This window comes from Saccostrea cucullata, unplaced genomic scaffold, assembly GCF_032062105.1.
Source record: "Saccostrea cucullata isolate Sc308-1 unplaced genomic scaffold, CSIRO_AGI_Scuc_v1 ctg1878, whole genome shotgun sequence".
Taxonomy (NCBI): Eukaryota; Metazoa; Mollusca; class Bivalvia; order Ostreida; family Ostreidae; genus Saccostrea; species Saccostrea cuccullata.
Genome location: NW_026920665.1, coordinates 120784 through 139651, shown reverse-complemented (window position 1 = coordinate 139651; position 18868 = coordinate 120784). Strand labels below are relative to the sequence as shown.

The following is an 18868-nucleotide window of genomic DNA, read 5'->3' as shown; positions in this document are numbered from 1 at the left end:
AAATTCCATCTCCTCTTCGCCTCGCCACTGATGCTTTCTGCTTCCATCATCTCCAGAACTGTCTTACATGTACTTGGGATGTGCTGCTGCCATCTGACCTTAAGGATCCTTCTGAGGCAATTGGTCTGAAAGATGTCAATCTTCTTTTCCTCTGACTTGGTAAGCTTCCAGGTCTGACATCCGTATAATAATACAGAGAGGACCAAGCTCTTAAAGAGGGAGACGTTTATGTTTCTACTGATGTCTGTAGTGTTCGAGATATTGGCTAGCCTCTGGTCAGTGCTATCCTCTTCCTTATGTCAGCAGTTCCTCTTCCATCCTTGGTTACATTGGCGCCAAGGTAGGTAAAGCTGTCCACCTCGTCGGCTTCGCTGTATCCAACTGTCAGGTTGATTTCACTCTTACTATTTATCTTCATCACTTTGCACGTCTTGGCATTCAACTTCAACCCAACTCTTGCGGAGTATTCCTCCAGTTTTGTTGTCTTAGACTGAAGATGGTTCAATGCTTATGACAATGTCGTCCGCAAAGTCGAGGTTTTCAAGCATATTTATGAAGTCCCATCTAATTCATGTTCTCTTTCCTCTGACAGTCTGTTGCATCACTCAGTCTATCAGTAGGAGGAACAAGAAGCCTGACATGCAGCATCCTTGTTTGACACCAGTCATTTCAGGAAAAGGGTCTGTGGTCTCGTTGTCATCAATTACAGAGCACTGAAATTTGTCACACAGGGCTTTGACCATCATAATCAGTTTTCTGGTATTCCATATTTCTTCATGATGACCCAAAGGCTGTCTCTGTGCACCGACTCGAAGGCTTTCTCAAAGTTCACAAAATGGATGTACAGTGTAACATTCCACTCGTTGACTTGTTCTAGGATGTTCCTGAGGATGAAGATCTGGTTGATAGTCCCTCTCCCTTTCCGGAACCCTGCCTGCTCTTTCCCAAGGGTGCGGTCAACTTCAGCCTGTATTCTGTTAATGATGATCCTGCTGAGTGCTTTGCTGGCTAGGGGCAGCAATGTGACTCCCCTCCAGTTGCCGAAGTCCTGTAGGTTGCCTCTCTTGGAAATTTTACAGATCAGTCCGCTAGTCCATTCTTTGCAACTTTCCCTCCTTCCATATCTGGTCAAAGGTGTGCTTCAATTCCAGCCTGGTCTTATCAAGGTGACAAGGTACTGTATGCCTTTAACATTTCTGCGCAGTTATTTGATCTGCTCTAGGGGCCTTCCCATTCCGAAGCGTCTTCAGTGCAGTCCTTATTTGCTGCGTGATGGGTGGCTCAACCGAGATGTCTAGCTCCTCTCCCTGATCATGTTCATCTTGTGGTGGTGACTCTTATCTGGAGTGTCTCTTTTGAGTACTTCCTCAAAATGTTCCCTCCATCTGGCAAGCCTCGCTTCTTTATTTTTCAGCAGCTCTCCATCTTTGCTCTTCACTGCTGCTGTTTGTTTACTACTTTTTCTTGTCAGCTGTTTTACTATGCTGTACAGTTCCTTCTGCCCCCAGTTCTCTGTTGCTTTCTGTGCTAGCTCAGCTTTCTCTGCCATCCATCTCCTCTTGTCCTCACTCGCACTTTTCTAGACTGCTTTTTCTTTCTCTCAATAATTTTCCTTCATCCTTGTCTTGACTCTCTCGTATCTTGTGCTCTCTATCTTTGGCCTGGTGTCTTTTCTTTCATCTATCAACTTTCAGGTGTTTTCGCTGATCCAAGGTTTACTTTTGCCTTTCCTGTAGCCAAGTACTTCCTCTGCTAAATTCACATATGCCATCATCTGCTGTTCCCATATTTTCTCGATATCTTTAGTCTTTCTCCTGTGCTCCTCTAATTTCTTGCACAAAAAACAGTAATTGAATTTTGCTTTTACTTCGTTGTTTTTGAGGCGTTCTAAATCCAGTCTTGGTTTCAACTTGATCTTATTCTTGTGTGTGCTGAACCATAGCCTGATCCGGGTCTTCACCAGGTAGTGGTCGCTGTTGGCATCCGCTCTCCTCTGAACCTTGGTGTCAAGAACAGAAGATCTCCACTGTCCAATGATGAGAAGATGGTCAATCTGGCTTCTCGTTGTTCCAGTAGCAGATGCCTTGTTACGACAAGAAAAGACCATGATTGCTTTGTGTGTGTCTTTGTGGGGAAACGATGTTCCTGTGGTTAAAAGTCCGTTGGTCTGACTAAATCCACAGAGTCTTTCTCCATTTTCGTTCTGTGTTCTCAGTCCATGGATACTCATAGTTCTTTCATATCCATTATTGTGACTCTTGTAACTCCTGAGAGAATTGTTCTCCTCCTCTTCCTTTTCATTATGTGGCACATATATATGCTTGGATCATCGATGTTCGACAATCTCCTGTATCTTGAATAGAATCTTGCTGTAACTGTGGACAATAATTGCCAGTATTTGTGAAACGAAATGAATCTACGCAATTTTCCTTACATGGATCATATCGACGCGATAAGTGCATCCTATCTGTCAATCAAGCAACCCTTTCCCTCCCGTGTGTATGTATATTCTATTTCAACCATTATATATTAAGTATATACATTTTAACAATGTACTTTCCTTTTGCCCCACGAGGGCCCTTAATTGGTCAATAAACGAAATAAGTGCAGATGGGTGTGTAATATTTTGATTAATAAAATTTAACTGTACAATCATGATAATGAGGGACCTATATTGATATACTGCGTATTTTTACATTTAGGTCCCTGGTTCCTGGTAAACTGGTATTATTCAATCTATTTTAATAAAATGTTTATAATACATTTTTATAGTGTATTTTTACTAAAGAATTTAATGCATGTTTTAATGAAATTCATACAAACAGAATATACGGAAAAGAGGGGGGTGTCTTTTTCCTAAATATGCAAAAGCCTTATGTTAAAAAAATTAAATTCAATCTGTTCATCAAATTTCAATTTAAATTAGGCCCGTACTCCCTCCCCTAAAAGAGAGAAATATTTGACAAGTGTAGCTGGCTGGAATAAACATGATTATTTAAATGGATGCATAATCTGGGTTCTAAATGTAATGTTTTTCCCCGCTGGCGCCCCTTTAAAAACTCTTCTGTCATTGGAGATTAGAAATTAAAATGGCGTTTTTAGATATTGAGGAAGATTGTTGGATGTTTTCTATCACGTAATATTACATCAAATGACTCAAGATTTAATCCAAGGTATGTGCATTTTCAAACTAAAATGAACTTGCACAATATTTCTATAGTTATTGTTTAACTTATCGATTTAGAGAAGTGAAAAACGATTCAATCTCTGAGTAGGAACCGAGGAATCTCGGGCGGGATGTGAAATGGAATGCATCTAGTTAACCAAGATCCATTTTCTTTGAAAGTTCTAAATTGGCAACGAGGATGATTCCAAATGCGTTTTCAATGTGTAAATTTATATTTAGACTTAAAATTGACTTCAATGGCTCTATGGTCATTTAATATATGGCGCCAAATGTCATGGGTATTAATCACAGGGGCTTGTGTAGAAAATTAGTACTTGACTACTTCGGTGTTTTTTCTCCGAGGTACTAATTTTCTAACTGATTTAACTACTTTAACTATCTATTTTGCTGTAACAACATTGAAGAAGCATAAATGATGATTTTTGTGTGATTTATTGAAGTTTCTAAATTTTCAAAGTATTGATCATTTTCACCAGTCTAGTTGAACCCTTAAACGGGGGTATACCCCTAAACGAGGGTTTTCTGTCCTATGATGCAATGCGCAAGAACAGTAACTCTTGCCGTATCCAATATAAACAAACTTACCTAAATCATCTATCTTATGAAAAAAGACCGATAATATTGTTATTTCTGCTATAAAATTGGTAAAATGTCAACAGAAAAAATCAACAGGTTAAGTTTTCCATAATTTGAATTTATAATGAGGAATACAAAATATTTTCTATCATTTCATGAAATAATTTATGAATTTTTGTGTGCCGTTTCATTTAAGATTTTATTAAACTATGGACTTTGAATCACAAGGAAAAGTATTTTCAGAATGAGGAAAATATGAATATTGAATCTAGATTTATATAAAATAAAATGTATTAACAGTGTATTATTTAAAATTGGAATTATTTTGATTATTGGAATTTGGGGTTTTCAAGAAAAAATCCCTTAGTTAGACTAACTTAGACAACTAACAAGAATTTCCTTTGCATTTTGTGTTATTATTTGACTAACTTAGACAACTAACAAGAATTTCCACTGCAAATTGTTTTAGTTTGACTAACTTAGTCAACTAACAAGAATTTCCATTGCAAATTGTCTTAGTATTTGACTAACTTAGTCAACTAACATGAACATTTCTATTAAAATCTAGTTTAGTTAATAATTTTAGAATATAAGTTTTTTTTCTATTTATTTTATAACTATCTTGTTTTAAATCATTTTATTTGTTTCTGGAATGTTGTTTGTGCTGGTGTTCTTTTTTTTTTTATTTTGCATTCATTTTATTTTTTGGACTTTGCCTAAAGTCAAGGCTTAGTCAGTTTTTTGTCAGTCTCAGCAGGGTTAGTTAGCGCACGCATAAATGGGGTTAGTCATGCCAGGCACAACTAACCCCCTACTGCGCATGCCTGGCTACTTTCTAATCGTAGATTTTGATTAAAAACGTTCAAATAAACATCCCATCGTGAATAATGTTCAGTAAATACTCTCAAAAGATTCCAGAATCCTCACCAGCTTGCGTAAATTTCGTAATTCGTAACGTAGTTCACACTCAGACGCCGAGGGAAGATCGTGTCATTTCGTTGTTTCCAATTTTTCACTAACCTTGCAGTTTGCATTCGAAAAATCCCATCCTTCGCGTCAACATTGCCAAGAAAATGCTGCAGTAAATAAAAATATGTTAGCAATACGAAAACATGCTTTAAAACGCGGAGAAACACGAAGATATACGGCCTCCTTCGATCTCAACACAGCCAGTGCAGACACAGCTCGGCGTCACTTCCGCTGTGACGTCAGATTCATTCGTATTCAATCGTAGCTACTCGGTTATTTCCGAAATCCTCTTCGGGTCTTGATCTCCGATACGGAAAAAGACGAGTTTGATCCGACCGCCCCTGCATTGTGTAAAAGCATTGGGGTTTCATTTGTAACATACTTTGGACAGTGGTATCCAATATTTTATTAAATGTTAATTAATAGATATACATGCATAAAGACTTGTGACGAGATTACTTCAAAACACGTATGAATTAGTATTAATCCACAATATTAACGTACCTTTCTTTTACAGCTTTACGTTGTACATCACAGGTATATAACTCTGTCTCTCTAATTGTTCACAAAATTGTTTGTTCGTTTCAATGTTGAATTTAGTGTTTTTCCTGGTGAAGGTAAAGTTTATGTTCAGGTGTAATAATTATTCTAAAAAAAATATTTTGATAGAGGAATAAAAATCTGGAAGTGCAGGGAGACACCCCTTGATGATAGTGCACACATATATCAGAATATTTACGATACTACAATGTTTCAGTGCTTAAATGAAACGAAAAAGATTGAAGATTTTAGGCCCGCTTATGTCATTTCACTGTCAGTTAAGAGACGCATTTTAGGGTGCAAATCTTGGGTTTAGGAAGAAAAAATGACGTATCATTGTATTGTTACGTCACAGAATATGTAGAGCTCTACAAAAGGTAAAGGCGTGAGCATGTATACCCTATGTGCTGACCTATTACACAGGCATGCAAAACAACTGTATGATAATTTTTAAAAATGGAAGGGTATATATAAGTAATTGGGGGTCCGTCTGTCTGTGAGTTCGGTTCTATGACGCTTTGGGTACCAATATCTTATCCTCTACCCCGGCCCATGCGCCTTTAGGCTACAATAGTCCGAAATAGGTAACCCCCAAGGAATGTTGAGGTATCATTTGTAACATACTTTGGACAGTGTAATCCAATTTTATAATATGTTAATTAATAGATATACATAGACGTATGATGAGATTACCTTGAAACACGTAGTGTAATTAATTTTATGCACAATGAAAGAACGTACCTTTTCTTTTGCAGCTTACCGCTACATTGCAGGTATTTCTGTCAATCTAAGTGTTAACCATGTTGACTCTCAATCGTTTGTTTATTCAGCATTTCAGGTTTTTTTTTTGCATTTAGTTTTAGTTGAGTTTTAGTTTGTCTTTTTGATGGTTGTTTACGATCAGATGAAACATACTAATTTAACAGTTCCGTTTTTAAAAAGCGCTAAAATTTGTAACATTTAAAAAATAATCATTAAATGATCCTGTACCATTTTCACCATCTTATTTATATGAGGCTAGCTCAAGAACCGTGCCTCTCCGTTTTAACTGTGCGAATTTTCTCGTCGAGCAGAGAGCTACAGTTCTGCCGCGAATATTCACGGTATTTACAGTGCATCTTTAATTTAGAGGGAAAAGGTATAGATGTTTAACAAAATTGTTACACATCGTACTATGCTTCTTTCAACAGTGACTTCTATTAAAAAATATTGGAAGAGAGACTAAAAAGGATTTACTCTAAATGGTATACTTTTAAACTCTATACCTGGTCTTATACTTCATTTTAATAAAGTGTGTATTGCATTCTTCTTTTTTTATTCTCTATTTAAAGAATTTCCGTGTTTTTAATTTATTTTAACAGTGAAGAAAGTTTATCTCAGGTGAAAGGGGGGGGGGGGTCGGTGCCCCCAGCACTCATGCATAGAATTACATCAAGGCAAATTCAAGCTACATTTATAAGAAGGGGGGCCTCCAAGAACATTTGACAACCTTAAAAAAGACTATAAAGCACACTTTTAAATCTCTGTGGCGGGGTATTCCGGTACATTACTTTCAAATGTTTGAATCTGCATATTTTTCGACAACAAAAAATGTGGAGGGAACTTCCAAATCAAATATTTATAATAAGTAAAACCATAACAAGAGATTATTCTCAGAAAAAGGGAGCCCCCTCCATCTTCATACTTCGGGAACATTTAATTTTTAAGAGTTTTTCTTCATTGATTAAAAATATTTAGTAAAACCACAGCAAGATATTATTCTTAGAAAAAAGGAGTCCCCTCCATCGGCATACTACGGGAACATTTCAAAAGTTTTTATTTCATGCATACTTCTAAACGTTATTTACGGGTACTTCTGAAGATGATTCAAAAATTTTATATATTCTGGAATCTTCCTTGCATGTAACTTGTGGATGTTTGGAGCAAATCTCCCATGCAGATTTGTCTTTGGTTCCCCTCTCATGCTGACACGTGAATGTATATGAGCCCATGGTACAGAGTGTTTCGGAGCCCTTAGCTGGGGTTGTGAAGGTACACGACGGAATTTAAAGCAAATGCGCGAAAATTTACAGATCTAGCGAGCAGAAAGGACAGAGATTTTTCATATTTTCAAATTATTAGACATATTCAAGTAAATATCCATATTACAGAAAAAATGTCTCTCTCTGTATCTCTCTCTCTGTGTACAAATATAAAGGGGGTCCAACCACCGGACCCCCTTTCTGCATCTGCTAATGATCAAGGCCTTTTTTCTTGAGGAGATTTTTCCACCACAATCTCATCTAATTTTTTTGAAATAACCAAAACATATTGATATTTCTTAACTTTAAATATACGAGCAAAGCATTCGGTTCAGAGTAGATATAGGGTATATATAATATATAGTCGTTGACTTCTTGAGTCAGATAGGGTATTAGTCGTCGACTTCTTGGGTCAGGAACTCCCTGGAATTTGTATAGAGTTTTAGAATTAATATAACCAAGTATCGTTGACTTCCAGAGCTTCAAAGCTATAAATCCATTCCAACTTAACACATCGGTGTTCTTTAAAAAGGGGGTCACTTTTATTTGGTTTAGTTTATACATTCAATAACTGCAAATTCAAGGAGTGGGGATCTCCTTTTTTTTAATAAAAAAAAAACTGGACAAAATCTACCCATTTCGCGGTTGCCGTGCGCAGAACAAGGGATTTTTCCCTGATGAAGAGGGTATCCAAAACTGTCCACTCTCTTTTTAAATAAAGTGCGGTAGACACCATACTATTTGGGGGGCGATAAAAGGGGCTGACGTGTTCATCTGATAATTTGCCATAATTTCTTTAATCTTCAAAATTTTTGGACATTACAATCTATATGGGGTTGTTGTCGCCCGCTTGGCGCAGTGGTTAGAGCGTCAGCTCTAGAGTCGCGAAGCAAGGAGTCAATCCTTACTTCGCGGGTTCGAATCCCACCATAGGACGTGGAGACCGGTCCTTCGGATGAGATCGTATAAACTGAGGCCCCGTGTCGCAGAAGGCGCTGGCACGAAAAAGATCCCTCATTGCTCAAAGACCCTGAGTGCCGAGCATAGGACAAAATTTGTAGCCCTCCACCGGCAAGTGGTGGCGTCTCCATATTAGTGAAATATTCCCCAGAGGGACGTTAAACAACATACAACCAACCAACCAACCAACCATCTATAGGGGGTTGAGTTTCCCGAGAAGGCGCAAATAGGGGGGATTCACCTACAATATTTTTTTAGTGTGTGTAAATTAAATAATCCTCCACTTTCTATTTCCTTTCTTTATTTAGAATGTCAAATGCACATAATCTAAAATTGGATTGATACTGGCATTTTTGGTATTATCCTCAATGCCTCCAGGCTACCTCAATGTCATGCTGTCCCAGTCAGACGACCAAACTGACGAGTTCACTGATGGGAATATAACGTAAAATGAAAAAGGGGGGCGTAACCACTCATTTAGATCTATATCCGCATTTATGGGTACATATCTTCCTTCACGAAAATGTGAATAATCTTGTTTATAAATACAAAACACTTGCAAACCGTACCTGTAATAAATATTTGTATATTATTGGGACACCAAATTAATTGTGCGTTCATATAAACATTGTAGTACCATTCAGAGATTTGATCAAGCTAAGCCGCTAGCACCTGACGTAACTTATTTTTTTTATATGAAAAAAAAACCCATACCTAATATAGTTTTTAGGGGTTTATTATTTATCTAAGAAAAATATAGAAGGAAAGTGTATTACAGGCGCGGATCCAGAAATTTTTCAAAGGGGGGGGGGGTTGAGGTTATTTTCAAAGGGGGGGGGGGTGAAGGCGAAAACAGTTAAAACGTACGTTGTACACATACATATAGTTAAATAACTCAATAGAATATCGATACGGGGTGGAGTATGGTTTTTGAAAGTGGGACGTTGTCGGTTGATTAATCTGGGAAAAAGTACTTGTAAACATTACCAGAAATTTTTTGAAAAAGAAAGGAAAATAAATCTCCGAACCTGAAAATCCTATTTTGTAAAGGGATGGGATTTTATTTTGTTTTTACAACTAAATTTCTTTATATATTGCAACATTAGCCTTTCACCTTTCATTTTCTGTAGTAAAAACACAACAAAAAAATTGGAACTTTCTTATTTCTCTTTCTTTTTTGCAAATCCAAAGGGGGGGGGGGGGGGTGCAACCCCCGTAACCCCCCTCTGGATCCGCCACTGTATTAGGTATGGATTTTTAATACATTGTATAATTTTTATATTAAAAAAAATATGTAACGTCAAGCAGATGTAAGGTAAGCATCGACTTGTAGCTATTCTCCAGTAAGCAGCAGTAGTATAGTGTACATCTACAATAGACCCTGAATGATATCCAAGAAGAAGAGAAAACCCCCATGCAGGCTTTAAGGTGATTTTTTACAGAAGAAGATGGAGATAGAGGGGGAAAAGACAATTTTATTATTTATTGCATCTACAGAAGTGTTGATGAAACCCTCAAGTACCTCAAACTGGGATTTAATGAATATCATATACAGTCAAACTTGTAAGAGGCCACCTTTAGGAAGGATAGAAACTGGCCGCATAAGACATACATATGTATGTGCAAAAAAAAAAAGATTGTCAAGAATAAAGTGAAATTAATGGGAAAAAATCCCATATTTTCAAGAAAAATCAGATTGGATTTTTTCGCTCATAATATCGATAATAGCCGTTCATTATGTTTGAATTAACTTTTTTTTCCACTCATCTATATTTTACCACTACATGTACGGCATCAGATATTTCCGGTTCCGTTTCCCGTACCCAATTCTTGATTTTGAAATTCAGAAAATGGTCTTGATAACGACTAAATAAACTCAGACTTTATAATCATCAAGAAATAAATATCATTGAAAAATTAATGTATTCTGTTTTTAGTTTAAAATTTATATTTAAAGTGATTTAACTTGGAAGTATTGTTTCCGTTTAGCAACATGCACCTGATACATTTCACACAGTTTATGATATGCTTCCTTAAATTGGTAGTATGTTATGAAACTTCAATTTGCGACTCTTGGAAAATTCAGTCTACAAACACTTACATGTACAAGAGTATACATGCATTCCTTACTAGCTGTTCCGGTGCCATTGTCATCTTGAATTTCCGAGTGGCAGTAAATACAAAATATACATCATGACACCATTGTTTAACTCATTTGCTCCAAAATATATAAACGACCCCGTCCTCATCAAAGATCCTTCAGCTACTAGAACACGCATCTTAACAATCATTTTGTCTGTCTGTCCGTCCGTCGACCTGTCCGAATTTTAGACATTTTACCAGTATGGTAGTAAGTATGCTTTTCAGAGAATCCATTTTGTGTTAATCAATTGATTATATAGGATTCTGTGTTTAGAAATATTTTATCGTCCGTCGAAGCCTTTTGAAGTCAGTTACACACATGAAGATCGACTTCTGCCCATGAACATGCTGAAGTCGCCTGGCGGATCCTCTGGCTTCCATGTTTCCATATATTTGACGCCTCGGATTTCTTTGCTGCATCTCCCTGGAGTACCAGCACTAACTAGTGATTCCTTGAATAGCACGTGTTATCAACTTAAACATATTATATTTCTCCACTGTTTGACCACCAATATAAATTAATTGGACAATTTTAGCAATTATTTTCTATAGTTTAGCAATCAGTACCATCATCTATCCATCAATATTTTGTGGTCTTTCACTAGTTTTGGAGGTAGAATAGGGAGGGATACGTCCGATGGTTCGAATGATACAGTATTAAACTCGGCATAACTATTTACATCTTTTGACTACAATTTTGTTTAAATGTTCAAAGACATGTACTAGAGAAAAATCCTCAGGAATTTTACTCCAATATACACCTGTTGCAATATTAATACACCTAAGTATGAGCAAGGCACTAAAAAACTGTTCTATTAATGTATGTCATAAAATAAAGAATGATGATAATGTGTTTATCATTTCACCAGGAATGCTATAGGGCTAACGAAAGTTGTCATATGATGCTCAGTTTTTTTTCCCCTAACAATTTAAGTATCTTATTCAGTTTTTTTCTTATCTGCAACAAACGAAACTCCATTATATTGTAAAAAGTTTTGTTAAACATGCACTTTTTTATTTTCTGTTAAGGCAAAGCAGACTCAAACTTGACTTCCGGTAATGGTATGGAAATCGTGCAACCGGTCAATGACCGATATTTACAAAATTGAAGATTATCCATACTTTCTAGATACAAAATTCTTTACTATATACAATAACCAAGGAATGAAAATGAGCTAGATTAAGCATTGCCCATTCTGTGACATAAGCGGTTCAACACCTCATCGACCGGTCCAACAATTCACTCAGCGGTCCAACATCAATTTTTTATGCGCTCAGAAAACCATTAGAAATGTTAAGAATTTTTTTCGACTAGATTTCTATAGGAAAAATTTCTAAAGGTATAACAATAATAGTTAATGTTGATAGTCCTATAGTCTTTATATATATATTGACTAATTGACAAAAGAATTTTCTAACCAAAATGAGGCATATCAATGAAGCTATTACAAATAAAACGCAATTAATTTTTAGCGATATTCAATTTTAGCGATCTTGGCACCCTCGCTAATAATGCCAAAATTAAACCCTCGCTAATAATTCAACTTTTACGGTATATATTTTTTTTTAAAAGCGGAATATATTCTACCATTCTCTCATATAAAAAATAGTAGTGAAGGTGAATGGAGGAAACTGAATGTGTAAGAATCTATCTATTCAATAAGTAAGTAAGACGTACAAATATTTATTCTCAGAAAACTTTTTATTCTCTCTCTCTCCACTAAGCAAAAAAAAAAGGGTGGGTTCCAACCCCCAACCCCCTCTGGATCCGCCAATGCTTGCTATGTTGTACTTCATCTACCGATTTAGAGTTATTCGCCCTGATAAAGAGTTGTCGTGATGCGACAGGTATCTTTTTTTTCTTAATTTTCGAACAACACCTGAATTTTCCTTCTTCAACTTCGATCTTTTGTTCTGTTTTTCTTATGAACGCACAAACGTAAAATACTGGTAGGAAGAAGAGATTGTGCGGTCAATTGACAAAAACGACATCATTTTACAATTTTAAAAGTCATGCATGAAAATAAGTGACATGAGGTTTGATTGGCGATGATACCGGAAAGGTATTGAAATTTTTATTTATGATGGATTTGTGTATTCTGGGTGTTTTGCACTCGTCACAGCCCTTCGTCCAAAACTCCAAATAAATAAGGATACACCATAATAAATATTTCATATTATCACTATACACTTTAAAAAAAAACATTTACAACGAACAAAAATCAAAATTTTCAAATGTCAGATACTAGTACCTAAGGATCTAGGCGCTCTTGACAATTAACACCGAAACTGGGTGTATATTTTGTAACATAATATGGACGTCAAAATTTCAACCAGCTAGGCAGATCCTTTTACAAATGTAGTAGGAGTTCCGGATAAGAGTTTGGTAGCTTCAAATCTTTCGATATTATAGAATGGTGGGCATTGGCGGATACAGAAGGGGGGGTCCGAGGATTGGACCCCCCTTTTGGCCAAGTGGAGAGAGAGAGAGAAAGAAATAAAACGTATCTGAGAGGGAAATATTATTTGGACGTCAAACTTATGCGTAGAAAAGATAGATTCCCACACATTAAGAGTCCTCCATTCACCTTCATTATTACTTTTTATATCAAAATATTGTATACATATGATTTTTGAATATTTCTACACAGGTACCTGTGTCTAAAATGCGTCTCTTAACTGACAAAGAAATTATATACTTAGTACTATTTTTACTCCTCTATCAAAATATTTTTTTAGAATAATTATTACATCTGAACATAAACTATACCTTCACCAGAAAAAAAAAACTAAAATCAACATTGAAACGAACAAACAGTTTTGTGAACAATTAGAGAGACAGATTTATAACTTATACCTGTGATGTACAACGTAAAGCTGCAAAAGAAAGGTACATTAATATTGTGGATTAATACTAATTCATACGTGTTTTGAAGTAATCTCGTTACAAGTCTTTATGAATATCTATTAATTATCATTTAATAAAATATTGGATAACACTGTCCAAAGTATTTCACAAATGAAACCCCAATATTCCTTTTACACAATGCAGGGGCGGTCGGATCAAACTCGTCTTTTTCCGTATCGGAGATCAAGACCCGAAGAGGATTTCGGAAATAGCCGAGTAGCTACGATTGAATACGAATGAATCTGACGTCACAGCGGAAGTGACGCCGAGCTGTGTCTGCACTGGCTGTGTTGAGATCGAAGGAGGCTGCATATCTTCGTGTTTCTTCGCGTTTTAAAGCATGTTTTCCTATTGCTAACATATCTTTATCTACTGCAGCATTTTCTTGGCAATGTTGACACGAAGGATGGGATTTTTCGAATGCAAACTGCAAGGTTAGTGAAAAATTGGAAACAACGAAACGACACGATCTTCCCTCGGCGTCTGAGTGTGAACTACGTTACGAATTACGAAATTTACGCAAGCTGGTGAGGATTCTGGAATCTTTTGAGAGTATTTACTGAACATTATTCACGATGGGATATTAATTTGAACGTTTTTAATCAAAATCTACGATTAGAAAGTAGCCAGGCATGCGCAGTAGGGGGTTAGTTGTGCCTGGCATGACTAACCCCATTTACGCGTGCGCTAACTAACCCTGCTGAGACTGACAAAAAACTGACTAAGCCTTGACTTTAGGCAAAGTCCAAAAAATAAAATGCATGCAAAATTAAAAAAAAAAAGAACACCAGCACAAACAACATTCCAGAAACAAATAAAATGATTTAAAACAAGATAATTATAAAATAAATAGAAAAAAAACTTATATTCTAAAATTATTAACTAAACTAGATTTTAATAGAAATGTTCATGTTAGTTGACTAAGTTAGTCAAATACTAAGACAATTTGCAATGGAAATTCTTGTTAGTTGACTAAGTTAGTCAAACTAAAACAATTTGCAGTGGAAATTCTTGTTAGTTGTCTAAGTTAGTCAAATAATAACACAAAATGCAAAGGAAATTCTTGTTAGTTGTCTAAGTTAGTCTAACTAAGGGATTTTTTCTTGAAAACCCCAAATTCCAATAATCAAAATAATTCCAATTTTAAATAATACACTGTTTATTCATGTTTTCTCCAAAACGATCATTTTTTTTTTTTACATAAAAAATTCAAAATATTTTATTTAATTCTTCTAAGGTATACAAGACAATAAATTCAATGAACTGCATTATAATTTTTATTATACCCCCGCTCCAAAGGAGTGGGGGGTATACTGTTTTATCCTTGTGTGTCTGTCTGTCTGTCTGTCTGTCTGTCCAGCTGTCCGTCCGTCTGTCCGTCCGTAACAAATTTTCGTCGCATTTTTCTCAGCAACTGTTCATCGCAGATGACTGAAATTTTAGCACAATCTTTGCCAAGGCATGTCATACGGTGGGATTCATTTTTGTTCAAATCTGATGTCAACTTCCTGTTTATCCGTCCGTCTGTCTGTTTTATACATAACAAATTTTCGTCGCATTTTTCTCAGCAACCGTTCATCGCAGATGACTGAAATTTTAGCACAATCTTTGCCAAGGCATGTCATACGGTGGGATTCATTTTTGTTCAAATCCAATGTCAACTTCCTGTTTATCCGTCCGTCTGTCTGTTTTATACATAACAAATTTTCGTCGCATTTTTCTCAGCACAATATCGGTATATATATATAGTTCTAACAAGATGCTTTGGTTTCTATGTATTTTTACAGATACTTTCTGCATAAACTTTAATGATGATAAAGAATTTACCTTAAATGAAAATAAATACTTAAAAAGTTACATTTCATTAACTTAACACGTGTATAATTATTCACATAAAAGCATACATTCGTATCAGAGCGGGGGTATTACTAGTGAGCATTCGCTCACAGATTCCTTGTTTTACACTGTATTTTGAACACTTTCTGAGCATGATTACCGATAATAAAGACTTTCACCGAGAATGAAAGACAATGATAACAAAATTTTACAAATGGTCTTAAGGTATTTAGAAAAATCTGTGTTTCGGGACAAGCCACAGTTAGAATATGTCCTGTATGCTTGCAATGTAGCAAATCAAAGGGGATCCGCTCTGACATAGTTTTGAAGAATACAAATGTTGTGTAAAATTAACTACCAATTTATCAAAAACAAACCTTTATGAGATTTTATATGCCTTTTATCCCAAAAGATAAATCCATTTATAGATGAAAATCAAACTTTTTTTCAATGTTTTTCTCGCTTTAAATTTACCAGCCATGTTTAAATCCGGAACTCTCTGGGTTATACATAGTAAATGCATTAAGTTGGAACCAGTTATATAGCCTATGTATTTTGCTACATTACCAATACACGGAACTAATTCTATTTGTTATATCTGATCCATAGTACAATATCATTTTAACAATAAAACATGAACATTCTATGATATCTAGTAATGAAGATGACAGCTGACTGCATGATGCATTAGCTGAAATTATCATGATTAGGGGAAAGACTAATAGTTTTCAAGATTGGTGTGTTTTAGCAAGGGCAAGATTTGGAAAAAAGGAAACGACAGGGACTGCAAGATATTACGAGATTCCAAACAGTTGTGAATCTATGTGATTATTTCTCTGGTTTAATTTTAAACAACATATTATATATAAAGTGTGGTTAATCTTCATTTTATTTATTTTACTGCAGTAGGTAATGGCAGAAGAACCAGACAGTGGAAAAATTGATAGTCATGATGATGTGAAAACTGAAGGCAGTCAGAATGAAGACGACAGAGCATCTGAAGATGTCCCTCAAGAAAGTCAACAAAGTCGGGATACCCCTAGCCTCATTCTGGGATCAAGGCTTGAGGAGCCCAGCAGTGACAGTGCAATGGCTAGACTTCTTCTTGCCAGCTCCATGGCTCAGCGTGACATGGCAATAATTGACCGAGAGACACCTTCAAGTGCCCTAAACCTTTCTGTTCCAGATCACGGCGGTAAACACCGACACTCCCCGCATCAAAACTCGCTGGTGAGCAGAGATGTTAGAAGTTTTGGATCGTCCAATCACAGTCAATCACCACCCGTGTCTGATGTGCAACAAAACTCTGATGGTCTTGGTGTTGGACAGGGGAATTCCCAGATTGACAGTATGCAGCCTGACATGATGGATTATGGGAAGGATGCGACGTACCTGTTACCTGATTCCTCACCGGAGTCTTCCCCTATGGACCCAGTGATGACCAACGTTTATAAATGTAGACTTTGTAGCTTTTGTACCTCAACCTACACACAGCTGCAGTTACACATGCCAAAGCATGGAGGTAAGAAGCTAATCCCTTTGGAGTAACATGGACACATGTATATCACAGTGTTTACTTGATATATTTGATGTATTAGGTATATTTTTAGCGATTTTTTTTTTACATTAAGTCGAAATTGACTAACAGTGAAGTGAAAGGTAATTAGGGAAGTGTGTCACATAATTTTGTGTTGATATTTATTTTAATTACAACATTTAAAAGCAAATAACAGACTATTAAGTTTCACTTTAATATCTTTTCAGGTGTAAAGGCACTGAAATGTCACCTCTGTGACTATACCACCAATGACAAGAGTAACTTCCGTCGCCATCGTAGACTCCATGTTGGAAACAATCCCGTCAATGTTCTCAAGTGTGGGAAGTGCTCATTCTCAACCATACTGCCTCGAAAATTTCGAGAACACTTTGTGCAGGTGCACAATGAACACCTTGGTCCAAATCTTCCATACTCTCTACCCACACACAGCACCTACCCACCAGCCAATTATCCAGATGCTCACTACGGAATCAATCAACCGGATCTCGGAGGTCAGAACCTACGGCACACGACAGGAAGTGGGAACTTCTCGGCATCAAATGCCCTCCATTCTCTGCTGACAGGAATCCACCATCAGGTTCCTACAGTGAACTTTCAACACCAAACATATACTGCTCAGACACAGGGACTTCAGACACAGTTTGGAAGCTATGTGACACCCATGAGGCAACAGGCCAATGAGGAAAATCACCTGGCCTCTAATTACCTACGCTCAATTGTTTCATCAATAATGAATACTCACCCACCTCAGAGAGTACCCCCCAGCAGCACTATTACATCATCTGGGTACTATCTTAGCCCCTCAGGACGAGACCATCCTCATGTCAGTGTAGCCCAACCCACTTTAGTGTCGGATGGCAGGGGCCACCCAGTTAAAATTAAAGTGGAACCGCCTGAGCGTGAAGACACCCCAGACGTTTCCAGTTCAGTGATTTCAAATCGCCAGCAGGGTTTCCCTGACAGTCTAGGAAGTCTATCATCATATCGTCTGCAGCATCAGAAGAATCTTATGGGATTAGATAGTAATGAGGCATCTACTTCTGTCAGGGCAAATTCAGCGGAATCAACCAGTTCATCTCAGGCGGAGGGGCGGTCTAACAGTGTCAACACCACGGTGAAAATAGAAATTCAAAACAGGGGAATTCAGTGCAATCTTCCACACATTAAGACAGAGGCTTGCTTTGACTCTTTCGTTTCTGTAACAGACCAAGGTGTGCAGTGTGAACTAGGGCACCTGCCACAACATCAAAGGTCATCAACCAATGACACAGGGTCAAGTTTGCAGTCAGCCAATCGCTGTCACCATTGCGGCATATCATTTGAAGATGAAGTTCTGTATTACATTCATGTAGGTTGCCATAGCCACACTGACCCGTTCGTGTGTAATGTCTGTGGCAAACAGTGTGGTAACAAATATGGTTTCTATTCTCATATTATGAGAGGACATCAGTGCTGAAAAAGTTTTTCACAAATGTTTAACTTTGAATTTTTCTAGGACACTAAGGACAAGAATTAGTAATTATTATCAAAACATATTGAACAACAAAGTAATTATATTGGAAGCATTTTGCACTTCAGTTTGTTGTATTGTGAATGTACAAATGTTTTGTTCAGTTCATTATTTTTTTTTACTCAAGTTTTTGATCTCAGTGCACAGATTTTCACAAGAGTAGCTTCCCTTTTGTTTCACTTGATGTAATAAAGATCTCTAGATTTATTTTATAACTTATCATTGCCATGTACTGATACTGAACAAAACTTTATTTACTAATTATGCAATATTTCTTAATTTTTTTTCTTTTTTTTTTTTGCATTTCTGGGGAAATATCTTGCATGTTTATACAATGGTTATATATTAAGTACACTCTGGCAAAATAGCTTCATCACATGTTACAGGTACTTGTATGTGTTTTGATTTATTTTTGTATGTTATAGGAGTTCATAGAACTGAATTTAAACATTTTCATATCCATGCAATTTACGTATAATTTAAGCTAGCTTGATTAGCCATTACTTATTGAGCTTTATCATGTTATAGTTTTGTTTAAACAGCATGATAATGTGTACAAGATATTTATCATGTGTTTATTCTGCAGATTTTTAGTAGAAAGAATATATATCATTAGGGTATAGGTTAGATTGAACATGCTTTATGTAGACTGACATTCTAT

At 36.4% G+C, this 18868-nt stretch overlaps 1 protein-coding gene across 1 annotated transcript; it reads left to right on the top strand.

Moving 5' to 3' along the window:
- The first annotated feature begins 3083 nt into the window (after positions 1-3083).
- On the top strand, positions 3084-18247 carry LOC134255033 (DNA-binding protein Ikaros-like). Its single transcript, XM_062737573.1, has 3 exons — positions 3084-3173; positions 16046-16661; positions 16904-18247. Exons 2-3 carry the CDS (start codon positions 16052-16054, stop codon positions 18151-18153), a joined length of 1860 nt encoding a protein of 619 aa, XP_062593557.1. The 5' UTR covers positions 3084-3173; positions 16046-16051; the 3' UTR covers positions 18154-18247.
- The last annotated feature ends 621 nt before the right edge of the window (positions 18248-18868 follow it).